Source organism: Vidua macroura, unplaced genomic scaffold (assembly GCF_024509145.1).
Source record: "Vidua macroura isolate BioBank_ID:100142 unplaced genomic scaffold, ASM2450914v1 whyUn_scaffold_187, whole genome shotgun sequence".
NCBI lineage: Eukaryota > Metazoa > Chordata > Aves > Passeriformes > Viduidae > Vidua > Vidua macroura.
Genome location: NW_026530571.1, coordinates 57,501 through 79,797, shown reverse-complemented (window position 1 = coordinate 79,797; position 22,297 = coordinate 57,501). Strand labels below are relative to the sequence as shown.

The 22,297-nt window shown below is 49.8% G+C and overlaps 1 protein-coding gene and 1 non-coding gene across 2 annotated transcripts; both read left to right on the top strand.

Moving 5' to 3' along the window:
- The first annotated feature begins 416 nt into the window (after positions 1–416).
- On the top strand, positions 417–489 carry TRNAK-CUU (transfer RNA lysine (anticodon CUU)). Its single transcript has one exon. It is a non-coding gene; the product is annotated as a tRNA-Lys (tRNA).
- An 8,323-nt stretch (positions 490–8,812) lies between these two features.
- On the top strand, positions 8,813–21,169 carry TRIM7 (tripartite motif containing 7). Its single transcript, XM_053969357.1, has 8 exons — positions 8,813–9,012; positions 10,747–11,173; positions 11,713–11,808; positions 12,380–12,610; positions 13,726–13,748; positions 15,604–15,719; positions 16,569–16,604; positions 19,610–21,169. The coding sequence occupies exons 1-8, from the start codon at positions 8,813–8,815 to the stop codon at positions 20,122–20,124; spliced, it is 1,644 nt and encodes a 547-aa protein (XP_053825332.1). The 3' UTR covers positions 20,125–21,169.
- The last annotated feature ends 1,128 nt before the right edge of the window (positions 21,170–22,297 follow it).

Genomic DNA, 22,297 nt, shown 5'->3' with positions numbered 1-22,297 from the left:
CATCTCCTAACCTCCAAAATATCCCTCTTCTCCTGTGTTTTTTACACCTCTCCCTTCCCGCGACACGTCCCCCTTCCACCTGCCCCGGATCCATCTTGTACTGAGCAATAGATAGGGAAAAAAAAAAATAAAAGAAAAAAAAAAGGGAAAAAAAAAAAAAAGAAAAAAGAAAAAGAAAAAAAAAAAAAGAAAGAAAAAAAGGAAGTAAGTTGAAAAAGGGAACAATAGCTTGGTAAAAGTGAACGGCAATTGGGAAGAGGGGAATGATAATTTGAACTTAAAGGGATGGATAACTTTGGAAAAGAGAAATAATCATTGGAGAAGGAATGATAGTGATAATAATTTTTAAAACCCCCGCATTTTCCGGTTTGGATTTGGCTTCTGTTGAGTCGCTGCCCCCCCCTCAGCTCTCAGGAGCCCGGCTAGCTCAGTCGGTAGAGCATGAGACTCTTAATCTCAGGGTCGTGGGTTCGAGCCCCACGTTGGGCGAATTATTTTCCTATTTCACGTACCCAAAAACGACACTTTTTACCCTTTATTTATTATAATTTTTTAAGCTGTTATTCCTTTCCCCAGCTATTTTAGCGTTTCAACTTTTATTCTTATTTCATTATTTATTTTCAAATTCTTTCCACTGTCGTTATCATCATTAGTGCTACAATTGGTGATTTTTAAACGATTACTCCAGTTTTTTGCTATTTTTAGTCTTCTAAAAGCCATCATCCCCTCTTGAAACTATCTTCCCTTTTAAAATTTCCTATTACCTTTTAAATTATTTTCCCTTTTTTTTTTTTCCTCATCATCATCATCATCATTATTCCTTTCAGAATTGTTATGCCGGGTTTTCCTGTTTTAATTCTGTGAGAATGATTGCTCCTTTCAAGAAATCACGATTGCATTTTTGAAATTCTTTCCCCCTCAGCGACCATTCCTTTAAAAAATTATTATTCCTTTTTACTTTCAATAACCGTTATTATTCCATCTTTTTATAATTAACCCTTAGTACCAGTTAAAAAGCCGCCACAAAACAACAGAGAAAAAAAAAACACCAATCAATCGAGATAAACCCAAAAACTTGGAAATGAGGGGTTGTGCCCTAAAAAGCGGCTTTGTGCCCTTAAAAACCAGGGGTTGTGCCCTAAAACCGGGGGGGTTTGCCGTAAAAAAATGGGGGTCGCGCCCCAAAAAGGGGAGGTTTGGGGCTTAAAAAGGAGGATTTGAGCCCCAAAAAGGAGGGCTTGGACTGATACCGGGAATTTCACGCTCGGGAAGGCGCCGGTACCGCCCGGGCAGCTGCACAAACACCGGGATGGGGCTGGCACCGAAAGCGCTCGGAAATAACCTGGAGCAGGGAGGCAGGGGGATTCATCACGTGCTAATTAGCCCCGCGGTTAATTAAGGCCATGACCACGCAGAAAAGGCCCCCCAAAAGGGGATCCACCCCTGCACCCCAAATCCCTGCGGGTTCTCTGGGACTGGCACCAAAAGTGCTTGGAAATGAAATAACCTGGAGCAGGAAGGCAGGGAATTCATCAGGTGCTAATTAGCCCCGCGGTTAATTAAGGCAGGAGGGGATCCATCGGGGCTCCGGGCTCCACCCCCGCTCCCCAAATCCCTGCGGGTTCTCTGGGACTGGCACCAAAAGCGCTTGGAAATGAAATAACCGGGAGCAGGGAGGGAGGGGAATTCATCAGGTGCTAATTAGCCCCGCGGTTAATTAAGTCCGTGACCCCCGGGCAGGGGATCCATCGGGCCTCCGGGCCCGGGTTCCACCCCCGCTCCCCAAATCCCTGCGGGTTCTCTGGGGCTGGCACCAAAAGCGCTTGGAAATGAAATAACCTGGAGCACGGAGGCAGGGAATTCATCAGGTGCTAATTAGCCCCGCGGTTAATTAAGGCCGTGACCCCCCGGACAGGAGGGGATCCAGCCCCGCTCCCCAAATCCCTGCGGGTTCTCTGGGGCTGGCACCAAAAGCGCTTGGAAATGAAATAACCGGGAGCAGGGAGGCAAGGGATTTCATCAGGTGCTAATTAACCCGCGGTTAATTAAGGCCGTGACCCCCGGGCAGGGGATCCATCGGGGCTCCGGGCCCGGGTTCCACCCCAGCTCCCCAAATCCCTGCGGGTTCTCTGGGGCTGGCACCAAAAGCGCTCGGAAATAACCTGGAGCAGGGAGGCAGGGGGATTCATCACGTGCTAATTAGCCCCGCGGTTAATTAAGGACATGACCACGCAGAAAAGGCCCCCCAAAAGGGGATCCACCCCTGCACCCCAAATCCCTGCGGGTTCTCTGGGGCTGGCACCAAAAGCGCTTGGCAATGAAATAACCTGGAGCAGGGAGGCAGGGGGATTCATCACGTGCTAATTAGCCCCGCGGTTAATTAAGGCCGTGACCCCCCGGACAGGAGGGGATTCAGCCCCGCTCCCCAAATCCCTGCGCGTTCTCCGGGATCCCGTTTGGGGACGCGGGGCACAAAGAGCCTCGGGGAGCCGGGGCCGGTGCCCGTGGCTCCAGGTGTTTGCCCAGGCGTTTGCCCAGGCGTTTGCCCAGGTGTTTGCCCAGGCGTTTGCCCAGCTGTTTGCCCAGGTGTTTGCCCAGGTGTTTGCCCAGGTGTTTGCCCAGGTGTTTGCCCAGGTGTTTGCCCAGGTGTTCCCGGGCTTTGTTCCCCGGGAGCGGCGCCTCCCGCGGGGTCCGGGGTCGTTCAGGCCCCGAGGGCAGCGCGGGGATGAAAAGGGAGCGCGGGGTCGCGGGAGCCCGCGGAGCGGACAGCTGGGTAAGGGACGCGCGCCGCGGCTTTCGGGGCTTTTCGAGGCTTTTCGGGGCTTTTCGGGGCTGTTCGGGGCTTTTCCGGGGCTTTTCGGGGCTTTTTCGGCTTTTTTCGGCCCTTTTCGGGGCTTTTTCAGGGCTTTTTCGGGGCTTTTTCGGGGCTGTTCGAGGCTTTTTCGGGGCTTTTCGGGGCTGTTCGGGGCTTTTCTTTGTGGTGTTTTTTTGGGGGTTTTTTTGTTATTTTTTGGGGTTTTCTTTGTGGGTTTTTTTTGGTTTTTTTTGTTATTTTTGGGGGTTTTCTTTGCGTTTTTTTTTTTTGGGGGGTTTTCTTTGTGGGGTTTTTTTGGGGTATTTTTGTTATTTTTGGTGTGGTTTTTTTTGTTTTTTTCTGTTATTTTTGGTGGGGTTTTTTTGTTTTTGTTTTTTTTTTGTTTGTTTGGGGTTTTTTTTTGGTTTTTTGATGTGTTTTTTTCTGATTTTTTTTGTTTTGTTTTGTTTTTTTGGTTTTTTTTTTTGGGGGGGGGTTGTGTGGGTTTCTTTTGTTTGGTTGGTTTGGTTTGGGTTTTTTTTGTGGTTTTTTTTTTTTTTTTGTGGTTTTTTTTTGGTTTTTTTTTTTGTTTTTTTTTGGTTTTTTTTGGTTGTTTTTTTTTTTTTTTTTTTTTTTTATTGTTTTTTTGTCTCATTCCAGGCAGCTCCGCGCCCCCTGGGAAGCGGATGGAAACCCGGACCTTCCCCTGCCCCGCCATGAAGCTGCTCCTGCTGGGGCTGAGCCTCATCCTGTGCCTCGGCCTGGGTGAGCGGGGAACAAACCGCGTTTAAAAACCTCCCCAGCATCCAACATTCCTTCTTCCCGAAGCTCATCCCGGTTTGGTTTTTTTGTTTTTTTTTTTTCCTCTCTGCTGCAGCCGAGACGCTTCGATGCCGCTCCTGCAAATACAAGATCCCCTTGCTCGGCTGCCTGCGGGGCGCCAACGTGACGACCTGCGAGCGCCGCCAGAAGTGTGCCCTCATCCAAACCAGCCTGGGTGCGTCAGCCGGGGCTCTCCTCGGCTTTCCCCACCTTCTCCTTCTCCTTCAAGGAGCTTTTCTCCCGTCCCTGGGCAACCAAATTGCTCCCGCGGATGAGCTGGGGACGCGGAGAGGAAGCGGCAGAGGGCAGGGGTTGTCTCTGTGGGCGCATCTCCTGATCTTCTTTTTCTCTTACTGAAACCAAGCTGTGACTCGATTTGGGGGATGTATTTCGCAGCTTGGTTTCTTCCTCAAAGCCCAAAATCTGATTTTTTTTTTTTTGGTGGCGCTCTCGTCTCCCCTGCTGGGACTTAGCCGGGGCTCTCCTCGGCTTTCCCCACCTTCTCCTTCTCCTTCAAGGAGCTTTGCTCCCGTCCCTGGGCAACCAAATTGCTCCCGCGGACGAGCTGGGGACGCGGAGAGGAAGCGGCAGGGGGGCAGGGGTTGTCTCTGTGGCCGCATCTCCTGATCTTCTTTTAATTAATCCAAGCTGCGACTCGATTTGGGGGATGTATTTCGCAGCTTGGTTTCTTCCCCAAAGCCCCAAATCTGATTTTTTTTTTTTGGTGGCGCTCTCGTCTCCCCTGCTGGGACTTAGCCGGGGCTCTCCTCGGCTTTCCCCACCTTCTCCTTCTCCTTCAAGGAGCTTTTCTCCCGTCCCTGGGCAACCAAATTGCTCCCGCGGACGAGCTGGGGACGCGGAGAGGAAGCGGCAGGGAAAGGGCGGATGGGAGGGGTGGGCTTCATCCTCTCCGCGGGACGTTGTCCCAAAAAAAAAGTTTCAAAAAGTTGTTTTTAAGCCAAGGGGGAGGCTCTCCTTTCCAAAGAAGCCGGGGGGCAGGGGCTGTCTCTGTGGCCGCATCTCCTGATCTTCTTTTTCTCTTAATTAATCCAAGCTGTGACTCGATTTGGGGGATGTATTTCGCAGCTTGGTTTCTTCCTCAAAGCCCCAAATCTGATTTTTTTTTTTTTGGTGGCGCTCTCGTCTCCCCTGCTGGGACTTAGCTGGGGCTCTCCTCGGCTTTCCCCACCTTCTCCTTCTCCTTCAAGGAGCTTTTCTCCCGTCCCTGGGCAACCAAATTGCTCCCGCGGACGAGCTGGGGACGCGGAGAGGAAGCGGCAGGGGGCAGGGGTTGTCTCTGTGGCCGCATCTCCTGATCTTCTTTTTCTCTTACTGAAACCAAGCTGCGACTCGATTTGGGGGATGTATTTCGCAGCTTGGTTTCTTCCTCAAAACCCCAAATCTGATTTTTTTTTTGGTGGCGTTCTCGTCTCCCCTGCTGGGACTTAGCTGGGGCTCTCCTCGGCTTTCCCCACCTTCTTCAAGGAGCTTTGCTCCCGTCCCTGGGCAACCAAATTGCTCCCGCGGATGAGCTGGGGATGCGGAGAGGAAGCGGCAGGGAAAGGGCGGATGGGACGGGTGGGGTTCATCCTCTCCGCGGGACGTTGTCCCAAAAAAAAAGTTTCAAAAAGTTGTTTTTAAGCCAAGGGGGAGGCTCTCCTTTCCAAAGAAGCCGGGGGGCAGGGGTTGTCTCTGTGGCCGCATCTCCTGACCTTCTTTTTCTCTTACTGAAACCAAGCTGTGACTCGATTTGGGGGATGTATTTCGCAGCTTGGTTTCTTCCTCAAAGCCCAAAATCTGATTTCTTTTTGGTGGCGCTCTCGTCTCCCCTGCTGGGACTTAGCCGGGGCTCTCCTTGGCTTTCCCCACCTTCTCCTTCTCCTTCAAGGAGCTTTTCTCCCGTCCCTGGACAACCAAATTGCTCCCGCGGATGAGCTGGGGATGTGGAGAGGAAGCGGCAGGGAAAGGGCGGATGGGACGGGTGGGGTTCAACCTCTCCGCGGGACGTTGTCCCAAAAAAAAAGTTTCAAAAAGTTGTTTTTAAGCCAAGGGGGAGGCTCTCCTTTCCAAAGAAGCCGGGGGGCAGGGGTTGTCTCTGTGGCCGCATCTCCTGATCTTCTTTTTCTCTTAATTAATCCAAGCTGTGACTCGATTTGGGGGATGTATTTCACAGCTTGGTTTCTTCCTCAAAGCCCCAAATCTGATTTTTTTTTTTTGGTGGCGTTCTCGTCTCCCCTGCTGGGACTTAGCTGGGGCTCTCCTCGGCTTTCCCCACCTTCTTCAAGGAGCTTTTCTCCCGTCCCTGGACAACCAAATTGCTCCCGCGGACGAGCTGGGGACGCGGAGAGGAAGCGGCAGGGAAAGGGCGGATGGGAGGGGTGGGCTTCATCCTCTCCGCGGGACGTTGTCCCAAAAAAAAAGTTTCAAAAAGTTGTTTTTAAGCCAAGGGGGAGGCTCTCCTTTCCAAAGAAGCCGGGGGGCAGGGGTTGTCTCTGTGGGCGCATCTCCTGATCTTCTTTTACTCTTAATTAATCCAAGCTGCGACTCGATTTGGGGGATGTATTTCGCAGCTTGGTTTCTTGCTCAAAACCCCAAATCTGATTTTTTTTTTTTTTGGTGGCGCTCTCGTCTCCCCTGCTGGGACTTAGCTGGGGCTCTCCTCGGCTTTCCCCACCTTCTCCTTCTCCTTCAAGGAGCTTTGCTCCCGTCCCTGGACAACCAAATTGCTCCCGCGGATGAGCTGGGGATGCGGAGAGGAAGCGGCAGAGGGCAGGGGTTGTCTCTGTGGCCGCATCTCCTGATTTTCTTTTTCTCTTAATTAACCCAAGCTGCGACTCGATTTGGGGGATGTATTTCGCAGCTTGGTTTCTTCCTCAAAGCCCAAAATCTGATTTCTTTTTGGTGGCGTTCTCGTCTCCCCTGCTGGGACTTAGCCGGGGCTCTCCTCGGCTTTCCCCACCTTCTCCTTCTCCTTCAAGGAGCTTTTCTCACGTCCCTGGGCAACCAAATTGCTCCCGCGGATGAGCTGGGGATGCGGAGAGGAAGCGGCAGGGAAAGGGCGGATGGGAGGGGTGGGGTTCATCCTCTCCGCGGGAGGTTGTCCCCAAAAAAAAAGTTTAATCTCCTGATCTCTTACTGAAACCAAGCTGTGACTCGATTTGGGGGATGTATTTCGCAGCTTGGTTTCTTCCTCAAAGCCCAAAATCTGATTTTTTTTTTTTTTGGTGGCGCTCTCGTCTCCCCTGCTGGGACTTAGCTGGGGCTCTCCTTGGCTTTCCCCACCTTCTCCTTCTCCTTCAAGGAGCTTTTCTCCCGTCCCTGGACAACCAAATTGCTCCCGCGGATGAGCTGGGGACGCGGAGAGGAAGCGGCAGGGGGGCAGGGGTTGTCTCTGTGGCCGCATCTCCTGATCTTCTTTTAATTAATCCAAGCTGCGACTCGATTTGGGGGATGTATTTCGCAGCTTGGTTTCTTCCTCAAAGCCCCAAATCTGATTTTTTTTTTTTGGTGGCGTTCTCGTCTCCCCTGCTGGGACTTAGCCGGGGCTCTCCTCGGCTTTCCCCACCTTCTCCTTCTCCTTCAAGGAGCTTTTCTCCCGTCCCTGGGCAACCAAATTGCTCCCGCGGATGAGCTGGGGATGCGGAGAGGAAGCGGCAGGGAAAGGGCGGATGGGAGGGGTGGGCTTCATCCTCTCCGCGGGACGTTGTCCCAAAAAAAAAGTTTCAAAAAGTTGTTTTTAAGCCAAGGGGGAGGCTCTCCTTTCCAAAGAAGCCGGGGGGCAGGGGTTGTCTCTGTGGGCGCATCTCCTGATCTTCTTTTTCTCTTAATTAATCCAAGCTGTGACTCGATTTGGGGGATGTATTTCGCAGCTTGGTTTCTTCCTCAAAGCCCAAAATCTGATTTTTTTTTTTTTTTTTTTGGTGGCGTTCTCGTCTCCCCTGCAGGGAAGGTGACCCTTTATTACCAGCAAGGCTGCACCTCCGCCCTCAACTGCGGCCGGGAGCGGGCGTCCGACGCCGAGTCCCGCCTGACCTCCCGCTACTCCTGCTGCGAGACCGACCTCTGCAACGAGGAGTGGGGCGAGGAGCCCGCGGACTGACCCGCGGTGAGGGCAGGACCGGGATCCTGGCGCGATCCTGGCGCGATCCTGGCGCGATCCGGGGCTCCTCGAGCGAACCCCGAATGCTCACCACCCGCAACTGGGGCCGGCGGGGCTCCTGCTGCGCACCCTGATTTAGTCTCGGCTCTAAAATAAAACCCTTCAGGCTCGGCTGGATCTGGCTCGTGTCCTCGCTTCCCCCCCCGCCTCAGGCGGCCGCTCCTCTTTCCCAGCTCTCCGCACTCAGCGTTCCTGGTGGCCTGGGAGCGGCTGGCGGCCCCGAACACGATCCTGACACTCAAACCCCAAGGGCGAGCCAAGGAGCTTCCTCCTGGCAGTTTCATTTCTCTTCCCTCCCAGCGCAGGGCTGGGAAGTTCTGGCTGGGAATTTTTTTTTTCCGAGAGGAGCATCACGGAGCTGCTGGAAAGGGCGTGTGTATCCAGCAGACATTAATTAATCCGTGTATTTATAGGCGATAGGTATTTACCGGACAGGGACTCACATTGCCTTTTCCTTTCATTTATTTTCCCCCCCTCTTCCTGCCGGTTGGGTGTCCCAAGCTCTTCTTACCTGGTCAACTCACCTGTGGCAAGTGGGAGATGCCCCACAGGTGTCCCTGCCCTTTCCCCCCAAACATGAGCAGCGAGGTGAATAATTTTTTGGACCGTCTGGGAAGAGGCGTGAAAAGCTTTGCCCCTTCCCCAGCCCCGCTGAGCCTCTGGAAGGAGGGAGGGATGAGGTTCCTGGAAAGGGTTAAAGGGCTGCGGGGACGCCGGGGTAGAAGGTCCGGGCTTGGGGACAGGTGGAGGGAGGTGCTGGAAACGCGATCCTGGCGCTGGGCAGGGAAAAGAACTTTGGCACGGAGGAGAGGAGCAGAGCCGGAGCGCCCGGGAAGAAGAAGAAGAAGAAGGAGGAGGAGGAGGAGGAGGAGGAGGAGGAGGAGGAGGAGGAGGGAAAGACCTCGGTGTGTGCCCAGGATAGAAGCAATGGGGGAGGGGAAAGAATGGTAAGTGAGACGGGAGGGGGTGGCGGTGGCAGAGGGGACGAATGGGGCACCCGAGGGCCGGCGAGGAGCCGGAGCTCGGGCGGTGCCGCGATGTCCGAGGCGGCCGCGGCCGCGGCCGGTTTCCTCCGCCGGAGCTCGGCGGAGCGGCTGCCACGCACCCCGTCCCGCTGGGACCCCGCGGCCACCCGGCTGGCTGCCCAGCTGGCCCCTTCTAGACCCGTCCCGACGCAAAATCCCGGGCGACTGGGGCGGTTTGGGAGGACGCCCCTTTGCGACGCCTCCGCTCCGAGGTACGCGGGGGCAGCCGGGGACACGGGGAGGGCTTTGGGATGCGCTTTGTCCCTCTCTCTGTCCCTTGCTTCCCTGCAAGCCAGCTCGTTCTCCTCGTTCCTCCCACCAGGCTGTCGGGGGGTCTCGCTCTTTCCCTCGGCTCGTTGCGCATCCCTGGCTTGGGGTGTGGCTTTGCCTCCACGGGCGCCGCAAACGTGAGGGGAAATGCGTGGAGCGGGGAAAAATGCGCACTTGGTGTTTATTTACAGATCAAAAGAAGCGGAAGGTAGGAGTGAGTGAATCCTCCTTCCACGGGGAGTGACGTAAAGATGTATAAATACATAAAAATATGAAATCGCATAAGCATACATAAATATATGAGAAGGGGGCAGATAAACACGCACGGAGGTGGTAATGCTCTGCAGGACAATTCCAGGACTGGTTTTGCTCATTAATTCCTCCAGCAGAACCTCTGGGGTTGGGATTTCTCTCCCCCCCCCCCCCCCCCACATAGTTCCAGATGTGTCCAAGATCCTGACTCGGGAGCTTTTGGATCAGGCAAGGGCTGGCTTTCAAATCAGAATTTATGGATCACTCGATCCGATTTCAGGCCCTCATTAGGAGAAGACAAATCGCTCTCTAGAGGATCCCACATTTCCCAGCCCAGGGTAACACGAACCCCCTCAATAACCAGGTGACCATCACTCCCTCCCGTCCCAGTTTGCCGTGACAGGAACTTGGTGAAGCCTCAGGTGGAAACCACGACGTTGTGGACAACCCCAGCCCTGGAGAAATTATATTTATTTTAATTCTCTTTCCCATTTAATGCACGACCTCCAAACCTGCACAAAATAGTTCCGGAAGACCAAGGCTATTTAATTTTGAGATGCAGAGCCCCAGTCCCGAGCTTGATCTTTATGGATCTGGGAAACTCACCCACAGATCTTGATAAGGGCTTTGCATCCTCGTGTGTTCCCTTTCTCCTGTTGCTTTTTATGGCCCCTGATGAGCCCTGGAGCTCAACCAGGTCATCTGAGCCCCCAACTGAAGTTTCAGGGGCGACGCAGGACTTTAACGAGGGCTCAGATGGTTCCCTGGATCTCAGCCTGCAGCAGCTGCTCCACGCAAACCCCAGGGCTCAGATTCAGCACCAGCTCGGCCATAAATCAGCTCCATCCAGAGCCGGTGACATCCCCAAAACGGAGGGTATCCCAAAAGATTTTGTTCTTCCCGCCTCCCTGCTGAAAGGAGGGAGAAGAAAAAAAAAAAAGAAAAAAGAAAAAAAAGAAAAAAAAAAAAGACAAAAAAAAAAGACGAAAAAATAAAAAAAAAAGAAGAAAAAAAAAAGAAAAAAAATACGAAAAAATAAAAAAGAAGAAAAAAAAAGAAAAAAAGAAAAAAAAAGAAAAAATTACGAAAAAATAAAAAAAGAAGAAAAAAAATTAAAAAAAGGAAAAAAATACGAAAAATAAAAAAAAAAGAAGAAAAAAAAAAGAAAAAAAAAGAAAAAAAAAAGAAAAAAAAGGGAAAAAAAAAAAAAAAAAAGCCAGGGAGGTCAGGATTTGTGGGGAGCAGAGGGCAGCGTTCCCGCTTTCTTGCGCGTCCCCCGGTGCCGAGGTCCCCGTCCCCGAGAAACCGGACACTGCCGCAGTGCCCGCGGGCAGCGGCCGCGTTCCTGGAAGAGCACCGCCCCCGCGGGGCCGGGCGCCAGGCGTTCCCGTTCCTGCCCCGCTGCAACCATTCCTCCCCCGCAGGAGAGAGGCCATGGCAGCCGTGTTCCTGCCCGGGAACCTCCAGGACGAAGCCACTTGCTCCGTGTGCCTGGAGTTCTTCAAGGACCCCGTGTCCATCGAGTGCGGGCACAACTTCTGCCGGGCGTGCATCGCCAAGAGCTGGAAGGACCTGGAGATGGATTTCCCGTGCCCGCAGTGCCGGGAGGTTTTCCAGCAGAAAAGTTTCCGCCCCAACCGGCAGCTGGCGAACATGTCCGAGATCATCGGCCAGTTCACGCTGCGCGGGGCCAAGGGCGCCGAGGAGGACGGGCTGTGCCCCAAGCACCGCGAGGCCCTGAAGCTCTACTGCAAGGACGACCGCAGGACCATCTGCGTGGTGTGCGACAGGTCCCGGGAGCACCGGCCCCACGCCGTGGTGCCCGTGGACGAGGCTTCCGAGGAGTACAAGGTCCGTCCGTCCGTCCGTCCGTGCGCGCGTCCCCGCGGGGAGCTGCGTTTGTCCCCGCGCGGTGTCGCCCGGCTTTGCCTGGCTCCAACGCCACCCCCAAGAGCTCTTCCCAGCCTCCCCAAAAAAAAAAAAGCTGGGAGAAGTGTCCCCTCTGGATGCGCGCTGCGTTGCCCTGGGTGTTTTTTTGGGATTCGCCTCGGCGGGAGAGGGAACGGCAGAACGGTGACAAAACACCCGCGACTCTCTGGGAGCGCTCAGAGATGAGCGAAATCGATTAAAGCCGGGCTGACCAGGAGCCGATGGGAACAGGGCACGTCCCGTCCCGCCGTTCCTTTTTTTTTTTTTGGGGGAGGGGTTCTGGTGGTCCTTGGGGCCTCCGGCGGGGCGGAGCTGAGCCAGAGGGATTTCCCGGCGAGCTCATCCCGTGTTTTCTTCCCTCCCCATCCCACCTGACAAAGAGCAGAGGGACGCAGCGTAGGAGAGAAAGCAACGCCCGGCAACATCCTTTTTTTTTTTTTTTTTTTTTTTTTTCATCCCAGGAGAAAATCCAGGAGCGCTTGGATTTCCTGAGGAAGGAGCGGCAGGAACTGCTGGAGTTCAAAGTGAACGACGACAAGAAAACCCAGGAGCTGCTGGTGCGTCCTAGGATGGGGTGGTGGGGAAGTCTGGAGCGGGGTGAGGACCCACCGCCCGCCCCAGGTGTCCCAAAAAGGGGAAGGGGAGGTTTTCTCTCCTTCCTCCTGGCCCCACCACCATCAGCCAGAGCCTCAGCAGACCTCGGGGATGGTGCTGGAGAATCTGAGAGCACGCTGGCTCCGGGGATCTCTTCCACCCTTTCCTTTCCCTCAGCACATCATCCCTGTGGCAGCAGAAGGGAAAAAAAACAAAAAAAAACAAAAAAAAAAAAAAAAACAAAAAAAAAAACAAAAAAAAAACAAAAAAACAAAAAAAAAAAACAAAACAAAAAAACAACCCAACCCACTGAAAAGAATTCCTCTCCCAGACCATCCCCTCCCTCCAAGTGGTTTTGAGAGATTTTAACGGGCGGGGGATTTGATTTTCCCACCCCTGCTGCTTCCCAAGCCTTTTGTCCGGGAATGCAGCCCCCCTGTGATTCCTCACCCCTCCCCGAGGGGAGGCCAGGTCTCGCCAGGTGGGTGCTCCAGATTCCAAAACCTCTTTTTGCCCTCTTTTCATTGCCCCCAGAAAACCATCGAGAGCGAGCGGCAGAAGCTGCTCTCGGACTTCGAGCGGCTGCGGCAGTTCCTGCACGACCAGGAGCACGTCCTGCTGGGCCAGCTGGAGAAGATGGAGAAGAGCATCTCCAAGAGGCAGAACGAGAACATCACCGACCTCTCCAAGGAAATCACGCTCCTCAACAAGCTCATCACTGAGCTGGAGGAGAAAATCCAGCAGCCCATGCTCGAGTTCCTCAAGGTGAGATGTCAGGTCCCAGTCACAACCTCATTCCTCCTTTTTTTCAATGTGTTTATGGACCCCGTAGAGGTGTTTTTTGGGGGGGGTAAAAGTCCTTTTTTATTCTGTCTTTAATGAGTGGATGCTGCAAGGAGGTGTCTGAGTGCCCCAGGCTCTCTCTGGATGAGGAACGCCCTGGAACAGAATGTTCTCTTCAACTTCAATGGATTTTTTTTCCCCCTCTATTAACTTGTCTGGACTTTTCCAACACCCCCCCCAAGCCCTTGGTTTCAGGGTGTTCAGAGCTGAGTTAGACCAAACTCTTCTTTCGAGGCTGGGGAAAAAAACCCCGAAATCCTGAAGCTCTTTTTTCCCCACCCCGAATGGCAGGAGGGCCATAGGTGACCTTTGAATGGAGCTCGTTTTTATTCCATTGATGGTGCTGGTGGCTCCCCCAGACCCGCACAGGGTTAAATTCCCTCCCAGGCTGCCTCCTGGGTGCTGTCAATATTTGCAGATGGTTTCAGGACTTGGCTGTGGGTGGAAAGTCACCCCCACGTGATCTCCGTGCAGACTGTGCTGGTGCCTACGTAAAAAAAAAAAAAAAAAAAAACCCCAGAACAACAATTGGTATTTCATTAAAAAGCAGGTTGGGAACTCTGGGCTGGCTCCAGGGTCCTTTTTTTCAGCCCCTGGGAGGTGACTCTGCCTTTGTGTGGGCTCTGGAATGTGTTTTGAGGGCACCAGAGCAGGCAAATAATGGCTCGGTTTTGCCGTGCTGCAACTTTATTGAGCGTATTTGAACCTTAAATTGCCTCCGTGATCCACCCTGCCTGAGGGAAAATCACTTCCTTGTCCACCTCAGGCGTGAGAGGCATCCCAGAGGCTTTTTTTTTTTTTTTTTTGGCGGGGGGTGATTAGACAATTGTGGGAGTCCAGAAATCATGGGGACATCGAGGCGCTGAAGCTGCCCGGTTTACGGCAGGCGGCTCCAGGAGCTGGAATCCAACACCCGAGGCACAAATCCACACCTGCATCCAGCAGGGAAGGCAACCCTGGCCGGGTTTGATGAGCAGGAATTGCTCTGGGCAGGGGGCTCAGGGGTTTCACTCGGCCTCTCTCTTTTCCCTTTCCAGGATGTGACGGGGATCATAAGCAGGTACGGAATTCTGCTCTCCCCTCCTGCTGCCTTCAGGCTTCCACCCCTCCCCATCCCTGTCTGAAGGTCGACGTGCCCGGCCCACGTGCCACAGGGGAGGATGGAATTTGCCTCCCGCTCGCTGCAAGGCCTGCGTGTCTTCCAGCTTCTTGGAAATCTGGTTTTCAAAGTGTCTTCTCCCTACCAGTGTGCTTCCTCAAGGGTCAAGTGAGAGCAGAAACTCCAAATTCCCTGATTTGCTCACACACGGTTCCCCCAGCAGTGCAGTTCAGGTGTCACCAAGATCTAAAACTGGCACTGGAGCTGTAGCAGGAACAGCTGGTGAAAATCTGATTTTTACAGTGTCTTCTCCCTACCAGCGGGCTCCTTCAAGGCTCAAGTGAGAGCAGAAACTCCAAATTCCCTGATTTGCTCACACACGGTTCCCCCAGCAGTGCAGTTCAGGTGTCACCATCTCTCAAACTGGCACTGGAGCTGTAGCAGGAACAGCTGGTGATAAATCTGATTTTCACAGTGTCCTCTCTCTACCAGCTCCTTCAAGGGTCAAGTGAGAGCAGAAACTCCAAATTCCTTTATTTGCTCACCCACAGTCCCCCAGCAGTGCAGTTCAGGTGCCACCAAGCTCTCAAACTGGCACTGGAGCTGTAGGAGGAACAGCCGGTGAAAATCTGATTTTTACAGTGTCTTCTCCCTACCAGCGGGCTCCTTCAAGGGTCAAGTGAGAGGAAAAACTCCAAATTCCCTTATTTGCCCCCAGCAGTGCAGTTCAGGTGTCACCAAGATCTAAAACTGGCACTGGAGCTGTAGCAGGAACAGCCGGTGAAAATCTGATTTTCACAGTGTCTTCTTCCTACCAGCGTGCTTCCTCAAGGGTCAAGTGAGAGCAGAAACTCCAAATTCCCTGATTTGCCCACACGCAGTTCCCCCAGCAGTGCAGTTCAGGTGTCACCAAGCTCTAAAACTGGCACTGGAGCTGTAGCAGGAACAGCTGGTGAAAATCTGATTTTCACAGGGTCTTCTCTCTACCATTGGGCTCCTTCAAGGCTCAAGTGAGAGCAGAAACTCCAAATTCCTTTATTTGCTCACCCACAGTTCCCCAGCAGTGCAGTTCAGGTGTCACCATCTCTCAAACTGGCACTGGAGCTGTAGGAGGAACAGCTGGTGAAAATCTGATTTTCACAGTGTCTTCTCCCTACCAGCAGGCTCCTTCAAGGCTCAAGTGAGAGGAAAAACTCCAAATTCCCTTATTTCCTCACCCACGGTTCCCCAGCAGTTCAGTTCAGGTGTCACCAAGCTCTAAAACTGGCACTGGAGCTGTAGCAGGAACAGCCGGTGATAAATCTGATTTTCACAGTGTCTTCTTCCTACCAGCTCCTTCAAGGGTCAAGTGAGAGGAAAAACTCCAAATTCCTTTATTTGCTCACACACAGTTCCCCAGCAGTGCAGTTCAGGTGTCACCATCTCTAAAACTGGCACTGGAGCTGTAGCAGGAACAGCTGGTGAAAATCTGATTTTCACAGTGTCTTCTTCCTACCAGCTCCTTCAAGGGTCAAGTGAGAGCAGAAACTCCAAATTCCCTGATTTGCTCACCCACAGTTCCCCCAGCAGTTCAGGTGTCACCATCTCTCAAACTGGCACTGGAGCTGTAGCAGGAACAGCTGATGGATGTGGAGGGGGCTTACCCCCCCAAAAAAAATCCCTCCCCATCACCCCAGAAAAATCCAAAATCCACGCCCAAATCCTGATTTCCTCACCCCGAGGAGGATGAAACCCCGGTGGGAAAGGGAGCTGGAAATGGGGGAAGGGGCGACAATTCCCTCCTCGTTTCTCCGTTTTTTTCCCCTCCCCTGGGCAGGAGCGACGACGTGAAGTGCCACAAGCCCGTCCCCGTCTGCACCGACATGAAGATGCACGTCTGCAACTTCTCCCTCAAAACCGTCGTCCTCGAGAAGGTCTTGAAGAAATTCCGAGGTGGGTGGAAAAGAAGGGTTAAAAAAAAAAATTAAAAAAAAATTTAAAAATATCCCTGGCTTTTCCTGGCACCGGCTGGGAGAGCCCCGGGTGCTGCTCGAGGGCACCAAAGAGGAGCAGAAATCAGTTGGAAAGGGATTCTGGAGATCTTTTTTAGGTTGGTGGGGAAGGAAACGTGGGGTTGTTTGAAAAGGGGGGGAAAAAATCTGAGCGTGAGCTCAGTTTTGGGCGCAATAAAACCTTTAACGTCAAGATAGGCCAAGCCCTGGGGTTTTGCAGCAAAGCAGGAATCCACGAGATGGTGCTGAGAAAGGCAAAAAAAAAAAAAAAAAAAAAAAAAAAGCATCAAAAAGAGCAGCTCTAGAAGAGAAAAAAAAAACAAAACCAAACCAAAACCAAAAAAAACCCAAAAAACAAAAACAAAACAAAACAAAACAAAACAAAAAAAAAAAAACAAAAAAAAAAAACAAACAAACCAAAACCAAAACAAAACAAAACAAACCAAAAACAACAAAAAAAAACAACAAAAAAAAAAACCCAAAAAAAACCCCACCCAAATAATTTCTAAATGGAAATTACACCCCGGGGTAATTTAAAGGATGTGCTCAAGGCTTGAAATTCCTGAGGCTGAGATGGGGCAGGGCACGATAAATGGGGTTTGAATAAATCCTGTGTTTTCTTCAAGCCAAGAAGGGGGTTTTTAATGAAAATTAAATCGATTTAAAAGTGGTTTCTCCTCTGTTGTGCTGCTCCATCCTCAGCTCTTGCTGATGCTTTGGTGCCCTAAAAGAGATTTGGGCCATCTGTTCTGTCGCCAGTCACGTCCCCTGTCTCTTCTCTCCTTTTCAGAACACCTGCAGGACGAGCTGGGAAGAGGTGAAAAAGGTAAAAAAAAACAAAAAAAAAAAACCCAAAAAACCAAAAAAAGGTATTTCAGACATAGCGCCCAGAGCAAAGACTTCAAAATTGTGGTTGTATTTTGCAAAGCCAAAGAGAGGGGGACAAAAAGGAAGAAAAAAAGAAAAAAAAAAAAGAAAAAAAAAAGGAAAAGACGCTCTAGATTTCTTTTTTTTTTTTTTTTTCTTTTTTTTTCTTCCTTAATTTCTTCTCTCTCGATGATTTCCAGATCCAGCCTGCTCAGCTCCAGAGCCCAAAGCCGATTTTTCTAACTGACGCCGAGGATCTGACAGCTCAGCCAGGTCCTCTCTGCCTTTTTTTGCACTTAACAAACCCCTAGGTTTCAGAGCAAAAATCCATTCTGGCTCTCAGCTGTGCCAAATTTGCTCTGCTGGGCTCCTGTTTCCACCAGGGAATTGGGGATGGAAGGTGTGAGCTCCGGCCTCTGCTCCAGAGGGAAGTCAGAGGGGTTAATATATATATATATTAAAAAAAAAAAAAAAATATATAATATATATATATATATATATAATATATATATATATAAAAAAATAGCATATATATATATATATATATATATAAAAAATATATTTTATATATTATATATATATAAATATATATATAAATATATATATAATATATATAAATATATATTTTATATATTATATATATTATAATATATATATTATATATATATAATATATATATTTATATATATATATATATATATATATATATATATATATATATAAAATAGCATATATATATATATATATATATAAAAAAAAAAATAGCAGGATTTGGTTAATTCCTTCAGTTATTCAAGAATTTAAATTCAACCCCCAGCAGAATTTTAACTGATTTTTTAAAAAAGTTAATTAAGAACTTAACTCCGTGAATTTGAGGGGCAAACCCAGCCCCACAGCGATTTCCCCATGCTGGATGAGCCCCTGGGAATGGGCTCTGCAGGAATTCTGGAATCAACCCCGATCCCTCCGACCTCGTCCTGAGATTAAAACCTGCCCCATCCACACCCAGAAGGGTGCCCAGAGCAGAGTTTTCAGAAGAAACAAAAAAAAACCCTCTTTTTTTTTCTTTTTTTTTTTTTTTGTTTTTTTTTTTGGTTTTTTTTGGGTTAAAGCTGTGGTCTCCAGCACGGGGATCTCAAAAGGAGGACAACCCACGGGTTGGACCTTTCCCAAGGATTCTGCTCACAAGCAGCACCCCCAGACACCTCTGGAAATGCCAAAATTTGGCTGAAAACGCGAGGAAAAACGTGGAAAGCCAAAGGGCCCTCGCTGCATGCCCAGGGTGGGGTTGGGTGCATGTGCAGAGGGGTCACTCGCTGCGTGTTGTCCCATGATGTTTTGTGGTTGAAGCTCAAACCCAAATCCTCCAGGAGCCGGAGGTGCCCGAGGAAGGAAAACTGGGTTGTTTTTTTTTCCAAAACCAAAAAAAAAAAACCAAAACAAAAAAAAAAACCAAAAAAAAAAAAAAAAAACAAAAAAAACACCAAAACCAAAAACAAAAAAAAAAAACAAACAAGCAAACAAAAAAACCAAAAAAAACCAAACAAAAAAACCCCCCAAAAAACAAAAAAAACCCAAAAAAACAAACAAAAAAACCCCAAAAAAACAAAAAAAACCCACAAAAAAAACCCACAAAAAACCCAAAAAACCAAAAACAAAACCAAAAACAAACCCAAAAGAAAACAAAAACAAAACCAAAACCACAACCCCCCCAAAAAACCCACAAAAAACCCAAAACAAAACAAACCAACCAAAAAAACCAACAAAACCCCAAAACCAAACCAAACCAAAAAACCACTAAAACAATAACAAAAAAAAAAACAAAACAAAAAAAACCAACCAAAACCAAACCAAACCAAACCAAAAGAACCACAAAAAAAAAAACAAAACCAAAAAAACCCTCAAAAAAACCCAACCAACCAACCAAAAAACCACAAAAACAAAACAAACCAAACCAAAAAACCCCACAGTTTTGCTGGTGGGATTTGCAATCTCTGATGTGGGAGAAGCAGGAAAATCCTGGTTTTTTTTTTGGCCGCTCTCTCACTTTTGGGGAGGAACGCGGCGCTTAAATTTCGAGGGAAAAAAGATCCCGGCCTTCCCTGCCCTTGTGTTGTGACTTTCCCCACCTTTGCGAAGCGCTCTGGGGCTTTTAATCCCGCTGCGTCTCTTTCGGGGGATTTTGGTGCCAATTCTTGACCCGAATTCCGTGAATTTTGGCGAGCGCAGAGGCCGCCGTGGCGTGGCGCCGGCCGCGTTCCATCTCCAGAGGCCGCGTTTTAGACTCCCCCCGAAAAATGTCTCGCGGATTCGCGGCGGCTTTGCCGACTACAACCACAATTTGAGGTTGCTTCCTCTGAGCCTGAGTTTGGAAAGGGTGGGGGGAAAAAGGAAAGAAAACAAAACAAAACAACAACAAAAAAAAGATGTTGGGAGCAGGCTGCGCTCGCGTGTTCGGTTTGGGCGACTCCGGGTGGAAAGGCGCCCTTTTGGTCGTGGCTTCCCACAAGGATTTGGGCGCCTTTGGGGTGGTTTGGGGGTCAAAACCCAGCGATTTTTTATGTCAGGGGGGTGCGGAGCCCACCTGTGTGTGGAGAAAAAAAAAATCAATTTATTGGGGGAAAAAAAAAAACCAACAAAATTGTTGATTTGAAGCCCGCCTTTGCCGCTGACAACCGCGAATTATCTGCGTGTGCTTTTTTTTTTTTCCCCCTCCTGGCGGGCTCGTGTCGTTGTCACCCCCATTTCCCACCAGAAGCGGCACGAGATAAACCCCCCCCCCACACCTCGAGGGGTTCGGGGGTGTCGCTGCGGGGTGTCTGTTGGGGCTGGGGGGTGGGATTAGCGAGCTCCGGGCTGGTCTAGAAACCGATACGGCCCCGACCCCCGAGTCGGGCTTTTTTTCATTGCTCAAACCCTCCCGCCCGAGTCCTGACCGCCGTCGTCGCCGCTGTCGCCCAACAGAGGACCTGACCCTGGACCCGGACTCGGCCAACCACCTGCTGATCCTCTCCGCCGATCTCAAGAGCGTCCGGATGGGCTGCAGGAAGCAGGAGCTGCCCGACAACCCCAAGCGCTTCGACACCAACTCGCGGGTCTTGGCCACCGCGGGCTTCAAGTCGGGGCGGCACTACTGGGAGGTGGAGGTGGGGCCCTCGGACGGCTGGGCCTTCGGCGTGGCCAAGGAGTCCGTCCGCAGGAAGGGGCTGACGCAGTTCTCCCCCGAGGAGGGGATCTGGGCCGTGCAGCAGAACGGCGGGCGCTACTGGGCCGTGACGTCGCCCCAGCGCACGCCGCTGTGCCCGGGCCGCAAGCTCAGCCGGGTGCGCGTCTACCTGGACTACGAGGGCGAGGAGGTTTCCTTCTACGACGCCGAGAGCATGGAGCACATCTTCACCTTCAACGTGGCCTTCCAGGAGAAGGTGTTCCCCCTCTTTTCCGTCTGTTCCACCGTCACCTACATCAAGCTGTGCCCCTGAGGTGCCCCCCGGGCCGTGCCCGGCCCCCTGGGCGAGCTCAAAAAGACTCCAAGCCGGCCGCGTCCGGTGGCGCGCGGGGGGCTGAGGGGTGGCCGGTGAGGCGGTCAGGTGAGCACCTCAAGGTGGGTCTTCGGGCCAGGTGGAAACAGAGGGAAGTCCCAGCGGTCGTGGTTGCCACCTTAAAGGAAGGTCGCCAGCTCGAAGGCCGCGGTCAACCAACTCAAAGATCGTGGCCACCAACCCAAAGGCTGTGGCCACCGGCTTGAACTTGGAAGGGGGTGAGGAGCTCAGCGAGGAGGAACCCTCCAGAAATGATCTGTGGCTCCGGCTCTGCCCTCGGATGGGGGTTTAAGGATCCGTGGGGAGCTTTGGAGTGGCTCCTCCGCCCCTTCGGAAGCGCCAGTGGCCGGGAGACGGAATATTTGTGGGGGGAAAAGGAATCTTCGGGCGTCCACCCAAAGCAAAGCTCCTCCGTTTGTCCGCAGAGAAGAAATCCAGCCAGAAATTTCCCGGCTCCTTCTGCCGCCCGGGGGGATAATTGTCCCCCCGAAAATCCTGCTTTTTGGGGTTTTGTGAGAGTTGTCTGAGCTGTCCACCGGCTCAGCCCTGTCCAGCGCGGAAGAGCCCGCGTGGTTTTTTTTGTCTGCTCTCCTTATCTGGTTCTCCACCCACAGAAAGACTCCTGAAAAGGTTAAAAGGTGCTTTTTTTTTTTGGTTTTTTTTTTTTGTTTTTCTTTTTTTTTTAAGTGATGTTTGTCCTGCTGGACCTGAGCAAGACCCACGTTTGTCCCTCTGGTGCTCCCGGTGCCGAGGCTTTTCCTTGGACAAGATTTTTACAAAATATAATATAATCCCTCACGATTCTCACGCTTTGCGTGGGTTCAGGTGCTGAACCTTGTGTTCCCTCAGGTTCTCAGCAAAATCACATTTTTATCCTCATTTCTTGGTTGTTTCTTTGTTTTTTTCCCCCCACTGGAAACCCTCGGTCTCTGCCCAGGCGCTGACGCTGAACTCGCAGTTGCTTCATCCACTTCGGTTTTGCCAAAAAAAAAAAAAAAAAAAAAAAAAAAAAAAAAATTAAAATTAAAAAAATAAAATAATAATCAGCTTTAAAAAATAATAATCAGTGTCTTATTGCTGGTCAAGGGGAGTTCTGGGGTTGGCCAGGTTTGATCCATAACAACATTTCCTGGGTGGTTTGAGGTGAGAAAAAGCGGAAACATCCAAAATTTTCAGCTGTTGGGTCGGTTCCCGCCCTGAGATTCAAATTTATATTTTTTACTTAATGAGTTAGCTGGTAAATCCACATCGTTTTAAAGGTGTTTTGAAGAGATGGAGCCGCAAGCAGGGGAATAAAATGTTTATTTTAGTCCCTCGGCTTCGTCCCCTGCTGAAGAAAACGGCAGAAATAAATGAAAATCCCTGGAGAAAGGAAGATACTCCCAGGGTCACGACTTTTCTGGTGTGGAAATCGTGTTTGATTTGGAGTCATGTTTGATTCTTGGCCCATGTGTGGGAAATAAAAACATTGAGGTGCTACCTGGGCTCATCTTCATATATATGAATATAATATATATATTTAAAATATATTTGCATGGCTATATATCATAATATATATATATAAAAATATATATTCAAAATATATTAGCATAGCTATATACCATTATATAAATAAATAAATATATATATAAAAAAATATATATTTAAAATATATTTTCATAGCTGTATACCATAATATATATATATAATATATATTTAAAATATATTTGCACAGCTATATATCATAACATATATATATAAAATATATATTTAAAAGATATATTTTAAATATATTTGCATAGCTATATATCATAATAAATATATAAAAAATGTATATTTAAAATATATTTGCATAGCTATATACCATAATATATATATAAATATATATTTAAAATATATTTGCACAGCTATATACCATAATATATATAAAAGATATATAAAATATATTTGCATAGCTATATATATATATATATAATATATATTTAAAATATATTTGCACGGCTATATATCATTTTATATATATATATATATAAAATTAGATATTTAAAATATATTTGCATAGCTATATATCATAATATATATATAAATATATAAAATATATTTGCACAGCTATATACCATAATATATATATATA